Source organism: Priapulus caudatus, unplaced genomic scaffold (genome assembly GCF_000485595.1).
Source record: "Priapulus caudatus unplaced genomic scaffold, Priapulus_caudatus-5.0.1 Scaffold135, whole genome shotgun sequence".
In the NCBI taxonomy this organism is placed as follows: domain Eukaryota; kingdom Metazoa; phylum Priapulida; class Priapulimorpha; order Priapulimorphida; family Priapulidae; genus Priapulus; species Priapulus caudatus.
Window position 1 is genome coordinate 41,513 of NW_014577196.1, and position 9,690 is coordinate 51,202.

The following is a 9,690-nucleotide window of genomic DNA, read 5'->3' on the forward strand; positions in this document are numbered from 1 at the left end:
CCCCCGTCTTTCTCTCCAGGTGGTGCGCGCTCACCTTGCTTCACTAACGTTTCCCCCCCGTCATTCTCTCCAGGTGGTGCGCGCTCACCTTGCTCCACTAACGTTCCCCTTCCCCCCGTCATTCTCTCCAGGTGGTGCGCGCTTACCTTACTCCACTCTGCTTCCCCCAGCTGTCTCTCAGTGTTAGAGCTTTAAAATAAAAACCATTCGCCAAACTGGGCGAGTGAGTCAATAAGTTAACTCGCCCAAACGGAATCTGTACTCGCCCAAATTTTAAAACAAAAATGCTTGTCAAACAATAGTGAAAAAACACAAAAACACCATTGATTTAACTACACATGTAATTCATTGATCACTTTTCTCAAAAATTCAAGGCACATCTCCTCTGAAAGTTCCTGTTTTCATTTTCATTTAATTTACTTTTATTCTTGGGCTGCTTTGCCCCATCAATGGAACGCCACGTTACGCCGATTTTATTGACTTGTTAACACCAAGGCCAACGTGACTTTTAAACAATCCTGCACTCCTCCCCCCCTCCCCGTACTTCAATCAATATGCCGCCCCAAGCACGTATACACAGCCACGCTGTGCTGGCGCTGCACGCTCTCGCGGGCTGCTTTCTTCGGCGACCTTTGATAATATAAAGTGAGGATGTCGTGGGATAGCCGCCCTTCACAATCGCTACAACTGTATTTCATCAATGTTTGGATATATAACGTAATGAATCAACATTTGATTAAAGTTCTAGACAATTATATTTACTTGCCAACATGGGCGAGTCAGCTTTAGCTTTCACTCGCTCGATATTATTTTCACTCGACATTGGCGAGCGGGCGAGTGCCAAGCTCGCACGCTGGTCTCTCCAGTTGCTCTACTAACGTTTTCCCTCGTCATTCTCTCCAGGTGGTGCGCGCTTACCTTACTCCACTCTGCTTCCCCCAGCTGTCTCTCCAGTTGCTCTACTAACGTTTTCCCCCCATCTTTCTCACCAGGTGGTGCTGACGGGCGAGTACAAGAAGGACGAGCTGCTGGAGGCGGCGCGCAGCGGCGACGACGAAAAGATGACGGCTCTGCTCACGCCGCTCAACGTCAACTGCCACGCGAGCGACGGCCGCAAGTCGACGCCGCTGCACCTCGCCTCCGGCTACAACCGCACGAAGATCGTGCAGCTGCTGCTTGATCGCGGCTCCGACGTGCACGCCAAGGACAAGGGCGGGCTCGTGCCGCTGCACAACGCGTGCTCGTACGGACACTTCGAGGTCACCGAGCTGCTCGTCAAGCACGGCGCGAGCGTCAACGAGATGGACCTGTGGCAGTTCACGCCGCTGCACGAGGCCGCGTCGAAGAACCGCGTCGAAGTCTGCTCGCTCATACTCAGCTACGGTGGCGACCCCTACCTCGCGAACTGCCACGGCAAGACGGCGATGGACGTCGCCGCGACGAAGGAGCTGCAAGAGCAGATGGCGTACGAGTTCCGCGGGCACTCGCTGCTCGAGGGCTGCCGGCAGGTGGGTAGAGTGGTGGTGGGTGGGTAGAGTGGTAGAGGGTGGGTGAGTAGGGGTGGCAGGTGGGGTAGGTGTGGTGGGTGGCGTGAGTAAGGGGTGGCAGGTGGGTGTGAGGTTGCGTAAGTGGGTGGTGTGAGTAAGCGGGGGCAGGTGGTAGGTGGTGATGGGTGGCGTGAGTAGGGGTGGCAGTGCGCTGGGCTAGAGTGGTGGTGGGTGGGTGAAGTAGGGGTTGGCGGTGGATTCTGTAGAGTGGTAAGTGGGTGGTGAGTAGGGATGGCAGGTGGGTAGAGTGGTGAGGTGTGGGTGCAGTAGGGTGGCAGGGGGGTAGAGTGGTGAGGGTGGAGATGAGTAAGGGTGGCAGTGGGTGAGTGGTAGGGGTGGTGAGTAAGGGTGAGGTGGTAGAGTGGTGGTGGGTGGGTGAGTAGGGAGGTGGCAGGTGGGAGAGTGGTGGTGGGGTGGTGAGTAGGGGTGGCAGGTGAGTCGGTGTTTAGTGGGCTGGGTAGTAGGGATGGGCAGGTGGGTAGAGTGGTAGAGGGTGGTGAGTAAGGGTGGCAGTGGTAGGTAGGTGGTGGGGTGGACGGCTGAAACTGAGTAGGGGTGGACAGGTGGAGGATAGAGTTGGTAGAGGGTGGGTGAGAAGGGTGAGCAGCTGTGAGGATAGAGTGTAGTGGGTGGGTAGTAGGGATGGCAGGTGAGAATAAGGTGGTAAGAGGGTGGCGTAGTAAGCGGTGGCGTGTGGGGTAGAGTGGTAGTGGGTGGGTGAGTTAGGGGGTGGCAGGCTGGGGGTATAGAGCTGGTAGAGTATGGAGTGAGTAAGCGGTGGCGGTGAAAACCGGTAGAGTGGTGGTGGGTGGGCTGAGTAGGATGGCAGGTGGGTAGAGTGGTAGAGGGTGGCCGTGGAGTGGGTGGCAGGGTGGCCGTAGCAGTGGTTGTGGCTGGGTGAGTAGGGGTGGCAGAAGTGGTAAGTGTAGGGCGTGGCGTGAGTAAGGGTTGGCAGGTGGGTAGAGTGGTTAGTGGGGTGCGTGGTAGCGGATGGCAGGTGGGTTAGAGTGTGTGGGTGGTGGTAAGGGTGGCAGGTGGGTTAGAGTGGTAGTGGTCTCTTGTGCCTGTCACTTGTCGCGCTGTGCTCTTGTCGCACTTGAGGTGGCCGGTGGCGCTGGCTCACTTTGGAGCGCATCCGTGCATGCGTGGGTGGTGAGTTAGCGGGCCTGGCAGGTGCGGTAGAGTGGTAGAGGCGTGGCGCTGAGTGAAGGGTGGCAGGTGGGTGAGGTGGTTTAGGGTGTGGGGATAAGGGTGGCAGGTGGGTAGAGTGGTAGTGGGTGGCAGTGAGTAGGGATGGCAGTGTGACGGTGGTGAGTTTATGTGGGTGTGGTGAGTAGGGGTGGCAGTGTGGTTAGAAGTGGGCCTAGTGGGTGGATGAGTAGCGGATGGCAGGTGGTAGAGTGCGTACGAGGTTGCGGTGAGTAGGGGTGGGCAGGTGGAATGGTAGAGGCGTGGTGGAGTAAGGGTGGCAGGTGGCTAGGTGGTACGGGGTGGAGTGAGTAAGGGTGGCAGTGTGGTAGAGTGGTATGGTGGGTGAAGTAGGATGGCAGGTGGGCTAGAAGTGGTTGCTTGTGGGTGGGCTGAGCTAGGATGGCAGGTGCGGGTAGAGTGGTAGAGGGTGCTGAGTAAGGGTGCAGCTGGGTAGATGGTATGTGGGTGGGTGAGTAGCCGGATGGCAGGTGGGGAGAGTGCGGTAGACGGGTGGGTAGTTAAGGCGTGGCAGGTGGATAGAGGGTAGTGGTGCGGGTGGGTGAGTAGGGATGGGCAGTGTGGGGTAGAGGTGGGGGTGGGTGGGTGATTAGGGATGGCAGGTGAGTAGAGTGTAGTGGGTGGCGGTGAGTAAGGGTGGCAGGTGGGTAGAGTGGTAGTGGGTGGGTGAGTAGGGTTGGCAGGTTGGGTGGCTAGAGTGGTAGTGGGGTGGTGAGTAAGTAAGGGTGCAGGTGGTAGAGTGGTTGAGGGTGGGTGATAAGGTGGCAGGGCGTGGGTGAAAGTGTAGAGGGTGGCTCGAGTGAGTAAGCTTGGCAGGTGGGTAGAGTGTAGAGTTGGGTGAGTAAGGTGGGCAGGTGGTAGAGTGGGTAGTGGCGTGACCGTAGTAGGGTAAGGAGTGGCAGGTGGGTAGAGAGTGGTGGTGGGTGGGTGAGTTAGGGGGTGGAGGTGGGTTAAGAGTGGTAGAGGGGGGTGGTAGGGTGGCAGGTGGTAGATGGTAGTGGTTGTGTGATAAGGGTGGCAAGGTGGGTAGAGTGGTAGTGGCGTGGAGGTGAGTGGGTGGCAGGTGGGTGAGTCTGTACGTGGTGTGCGTGAGGTAGGCGGTGCAGGTGGGTAGAGGTAGAGGTGGGTGAGTAAGGGTTGGCAGTGGGGGATAGAGTGGTAGAGAGTGGGTGAGTAAGCGGTGGGCAGGTGGGTAGCAGTGGTATGAGGGTGGGTGAAGTAAGGTGGCAGGTGGGTAGAGTGTAGAGGAGTGGTGAGTAAGGGTGGCAGGGGTGATGGTAGTGGGTGGCGTGAGTAGGATGGCAGGTGTGTAGAGTGTAGGTGGGTGGGTAATAGGTGGCAGTTGGGTAGAGTGTAGTTGGGTGGTGAGTAGGGGATGTGCAGTGGGTTAGAGTGGTGAGGCGTGGTGAGTAAGGGTGGCAGTGTGTAGATGGCTAGTGGGTGGTCGTGAGTAAGGGTGGCAGAGTGGGTAGAGTGGTGCTGGGCGTGAGTGGATGGCAGGTGGGGTAGAGTGGTGGATGGTGGGGGAGTAGGGTGGCAGGTGGGTAGAGTGGTAGAGGGTGGGGTGAGATAGGGTGGCAGGTGGGTGTGGTGCGTGGTGGGTGAGTAGGGCGTGGCAGGTGGTAGAGTTGGTAGAGGTGGTGAGTAAGGTGCAGGTGAGTGAGTGGTAGAGGGGTGGGTGAGTAAGGGTGGCAGTGTGGGTAGAGTGGTAGAGGTGGCGTAGTAAGGGTGGGCCGTGGGGTAGAGTTGTAGTGGGTGGGTGAGTTAGGGATGGCAGCGTGGGTTAGAGTGGGTGCGTGGCGTGGTGTGAGTTAGGGTGTAGTGTGGGTAGAGTGGTAGGAGCGGTGCGGTGAGTAAGGGTGGGCAGCGTCGGTAGAGTGGTAAGTGGGTGGTGAGTAGGGGTGCAGTCGTGGGGTAGAGTGGTAGTGGGTGGGTGAGTAGGGGTGGCAGGTGGGTAGAGTTGGTAGAGGGTAGTGAGTAAGGGTGGCAGGCGGTTAGGTGTAGTGGTGGCTGGTAGGGTGGCAGGTGGGTTGAGTGGTGGTGTTGGGTGAGTTAGGGGTGGCAGTGTAAGTCGGTAGGAGGGTGGTGAGTAAGGTGGCAGGTGGGTAAGTCGGTATGAGGGTGGGTGAGTAAGGGTGGCAGGTGGGTAGAGTGGTAGTGGGTGGGTGAGTAAGGGTGGCAGGTGGGTAGAGTGGTAGTGGTGGTGAGAATAGGGATGGCAGGTGGGTTAGAGTGGTGGTGCGTGGCGTGAGTAGGGGTGGCATGGTGGTGAGCTGGTAGAGGGTGGTGTTGCGAGTAAGGGGTTGGCCGTGGGTAGAAGTGGTAGAGGGTGCGGTGGTAGGGCATGGCAGTTGGTGAGTCCGCGGTGGTGGTGGTGAGTGGGGTCGGCAGGTGGGTAGAGTGGGTAGTGGCGTGGGTAGTAGGGCTGGCCAGTGGGTAGAGTGGTAGTGGGTGGTGCAGTTAAGGGTGGCAGGTGGTTAGGTGGTAGAGGGGTGGGGAGTAAGGGTGGCAGGTGAGTAGCAGTGGTGTGTGGGTGGCATGGTGAGTAGGAGTGGCAGTGTGGCTAGGAGTGGTAGTGGGGTGGGTGGAGTAGGGCTGGCAGGTGGGTGAGTGGTGTGGGTGGGTGAGTTGGGGTTGGCAGCTGTGGGTAGAGTGGTAGTGAGTGAGTTGAGTAGGGGTGGCAGGTGGGTAGAGTTGGTAGAGGTTGGGTGTGTAAGGTGGCAGGTGAGGTAGAGTGGTAGAGGTGTGCGTGAGTAAGCGGTGGCAGGGGTAGGTGCGATAGAGGTGTGGGTGATAAGGTGGCAGGTGGGATAGAGTGGTAAGTGGGTGGGTGAGTAGGGATGGCAGGTGGGATAGAGTGGTGCGTGGGGGTGAGGAGGGGCTGGCAGGTGCGTGAGTGTAGAGGGTGGTGGAGTAAGGGTGGCAGTGGGGTAGAGTGGTGAGGCTGGGTGAGTAGGGGGCAGGTGGTAGGAGTGGTGGTGGGTGGGTGAGTAGGGGTGGCAGGTGGTAGAGTTCGGTGGTGGGTGGGTGAGTAGGGTGGCAGCGTGTAAGAGTGGTAGTGGTGGGTGAGTAGGGCATGGCAGGTGGTAGAGTGGTAGAGGTGTGCGTGAAGTAGGGGTGGCCAGGTGGTAGAGTGCGGTAGTGGGTGGGTGAGTAGGGATGGCAGGTGGGTAGAGTTAGGTAGTGGGTCGGGTGGAGTTAAGGTGCAGCGTGGGCTAGAGGGGTAGAAGAGGTGGTAGTGAGCTTAAGCGGTGCAGGTGGCGTAGAGTTCGGTGGTGGGTGGTCGTGAGTAGGGGGGCAGGTGGGTAGAGTGGATAGGCGGGCGGGGCGCGGAAAAAGGGTGGGTGAGTAAGGTGCAGGTGGTAGAGTGGTGGTGGGTAGTGTGAGTAAGGGTGGCAGTGGGTAGAGTTGGTAGTGGGTGGCGTGAGTAAGGGTGCAGGTGGGTTAGAGTGTACAGGGTGGGTGAATAGGGTGGCAGGTGAGGTAGAGTGGTATGGCGTGCGGGTTGGTAGGGATGCAGGTGGATAGAGTGGTGGTGGGTTGTGAGTAAGGAGTGGCGCGGGGTAGAGTGGAGATGGGTGGTGAAGTAGGGATGGAGGTGGATAGAGTGGTGGTGGGTGGTGAGGTAGGGGTGGCAGCGGTGGGTAGAGTGGTTGGTGGGTGGCAGTGAGTTAGGGATTGGCAGGTGGGTAGAGTGGTTAGTGGTGGGTGAGTAGAGGGTGCAGGTGTAGTAGTGGTGCTGGTGGTAGTAGGATGAGCACGGTGGTTTAGAGTGGGTAGTGGGTGGGTGAGTAGGGATGGGCACGTGTGGGTAGAGTGAGTAGTGGGTGGCGTGACAGTAAACGGGTGGCAGGTGGTTAGAGTGGTAGAGGGTGGGTGAGTAAGGGTGGCGGAGTTGGTAGAGTTGGTGGTGGGTGGGTGAGTAGGAGTGGCAGGTGGGTAGGAGCGGCTGCCTCGGTGTGTGGGTGGGTGAGTAAGGGTGGCATGTGGGTAGAGTGGTAGGCGTGGGTGAGTACGGGATGGCAGGTGGGTAGATCGGTTAGAGGGTGGGTAGTTAGGGATGGCAGTGCGTAGCAGTGGTTGGTGGGTGGGTGAGTGGGGTGCAGGTGGGGTAGAGTGTGGTGGGTGGGTGAGTAGGGTGGCAGGTGGGTAGAGTGCGTGGGGGGTGGTGCCAGTAGGTGGCAGGGTGATAGAGTGTATGGGTGGCGTGGTAGGGGCAGGTGGCTGAGTGGTAGTGGGTGGTGAGTAAGGGTGGCAGGTTGGTAGAGTGAAGAGGGGCGTGGGTGAGTAAGGGTGGCAGGTGGGGTAGTGGTGGTGGGTGTGTGAGTAGGGTGGCAGGGGCTAGAGTCGGGAGTGGGTGAGTGAGTAGGGTGGAGGTGGGTAGGTGGTAGTGGGTGGTGAGTAGGGATAGGCAGGTGGGTTAGAGTGGTGTGGGTGGAGTGAGTAGGAGTGCAGTGGGTAGCAGTGGTAAGTGGTGGGGTGGATAGGGATGGCAGTGGGTTAGAGTGTAGGTGGCGTGGGTGAAGTAGGGGTGGCAGGTGGGTACTGAGTGTAGTGGTTGGGTGAGTAGGAGTGGCAGTGTGAGTGGTAGTGGTTGGGTGAGTAGGGATGGCAGCGTGGGTAGAGTGGTGGTGGGTGGGTTGTGAGTAGGGTGGCGGGTGGGTATGAGTGGTAGTGGGTGGTCGTGATTAGGGATGGCATGGTGGGTAGAGTGGTAGTGGGTGGGTGAGTAGGATGGCATATGTGGGTAGGTGTGGTGGGTGGGTGAGTAGGGTGGCAGGTTGGTAGATGGTAGTGTGGCCCCGTGATAGGATGGCAAGTGGGATAGATGGTGGTGGCGTGGGTGAGTAAGGTGCAGGTGGGTAGAGTGGTAGTGTCGTGGCGTGATAGGGATGGCAGGTGGTTAGAGTGGTGACTTGTGGTGCGTGAGTAGGGGTGGCACGCGTGGGTGTAGATTTAGCAGACGTTTTTTATTACTTAGAAATTTTACGATAGGGTTGATTTTTATGATCGTTATCTGCGATTAATTGTCTAGCAGCACGGTTAGGTTAGGTTAGGTTAGGGATAGCAGACGTTTCTCTGTTTTTTGAAATTTTGCGATAGTGTGGTTTTTGCTATTTGTATGGGGGTGCTAGACTACCCGTTTATTCAGATCTACACCCCTTAAGTCTTCACAGACCATAGCTTGCTTTAGATTTACTTTATTGACGTTAGGCCGATAATTGTAAATTACTTATGAATAATTCCAATCAAAGTGAGGGTCAAAATTGCATCCAGAGAAAGTAACAAAATATTCGAGCCCTGTGTGCGCTTTCTACATCTCGCTAAGTAAGACAACACAATAAAACTTCTCGTTAAATTACCACAAACAAAACTGATGCGAAAATATAACTGCAACGCTTGTGGTTTTGTTTGTTCTTACGAACAAATAGCCGTGCAACTACTTCCTAATATTTACCGTTCCATATTCATTGTAAAAAACAGTCCGACTTGTACCATCTTGTCAAATATATTTTGGCAACTTATGAGCTCACTGTTAGAATCATGTAGTAATCATGCTCCCACCTTATCGCACAATAATCATGGCTCATGTATGATGTGCCCCGCAGATAATAGATATGTAGTACGTACGTACACCTCTAGATGAATAACTGCTGGCTTGTAGTTGTACGCAGATCAGGACGAAAAACAAATACACGGAGCGCGCGAGCGATTTCGACCTCCCGTCAGCTAATACAAAGCGCTCTAGGTGACCAACAATTACGAGACGCGAAAATTTTGGAAGATTACGAAGAAAAAATCGCTCCCGTGCCGCCGGCAGCGTTAGAAATTAGTTCCGACCCGGAGGCCCAGCCCACCAAGTTTTTGCTCAGCCCACCATCTCTACGAAACTCCTGGTCCTCCTGACCGGCACTTTTTCCCCTTATATTACGCTGAAATACTACGGTTAGCGGTCTGTCTGTGTGAATGAAATTGAATAAGAATGTGATTGGTTTCTTAGTCGAGTGAAATAAGATAAAAAAAATGTGATCGAATGTAATTTGTTGACGATTTCTTGACACTGATATATAGTCTGATACTGGTGCCGAATGCGCACTGAATGCTGATGAATGATATTAGAGTCAGGGCATCAAAATTATGAAAATTTGAACAAAATCATGCTATGAAAAAGTAGCTCTGGCCAAGCCTAAAATAGCTTCCGTAAAAAAAATTACGAGAGCTCTTTTTTTCATACAAAATCAAAAAAGAGCTCTCGTAAAAAAAAAGTTATTTTTAGGCTGGTACGCATTCCCCCCGGCAGGTAATAGAATATGTGTATTACATCCCACCCTATAGACAATAATCGTGGCTTGTACTTGTACCTCTGGCAGTAGGACGTTCCTAGATTATAATTAACCTTTATAGGTTATACTTCCTAATTAACCTTTTTGTTTGATGTAAAAACAGTTGCTACTTCTACATTTTGGCAATTGAATTTTGCCAACTTATGGCTCTCATTAGTATACATGTATTACGTCCCACTCTATAGACACTAATCGTGGCTTGGCCGTGTATTCCCTTCGGCAGGTGGACCTCGCGCGCGTCAAGAAACACCTCGCGCCAGACGTCGTCAACTTCAAGCACCCGTACACAGGCGACTCGCCGCTGCACTGCGCCGTCGCGGCGCCGTTCGCCAAGCGCAAGCACGTCACCGAGCTGCTGATCCGTCGCGTTGCCAACATCAACGACAAGAACAAGGAGTTCCTGACGCCGCTGCACGCAGCCGCCGACAAGAACCACTTCGACGTGATGGAGGTGCTGCTGAAGAACGGGGCCAAGGTAGCGAGCGATCGCGCAGTAGTGCATCGTTTATTGCGGGGAGTCGAGTTGGTTTTTTTTTTTAAATATCGAGCAAAAAGAACAGTGCCAAGGTAGCGTCTGATCGCGCAGTAGT

The 9,690-nt window shown here is 55.4% G+C and overlaps 1 protein-coding gene across 2 annotated transcripts in view; it reads left to right on the forward strand.

Moving 5' to 3' along the window:
* The window catches only part of LOC106805977 (tankyrase-1-like), a 25,392-nt gene that overhangs the window by 4,617 nt on the left and 11,085 nt on the right, over positions 1-9,690 (forward strand). For both annotated transcript variants that reach the window (XM_014807789.1, XM_014807788.1), the window contains exons 3-4: positions 993-1,508; positions 9,324-9,575. In XM_014807789.1, coding sequence (XP_014663275.1) covers positions 993-1,508; positions 9,324-9,575 — 768 coding nt within the window. The remainder of the gene's footprint in view (positions 1-992; positions 1,509-9,323; positions 9,576-9,690) is intronic.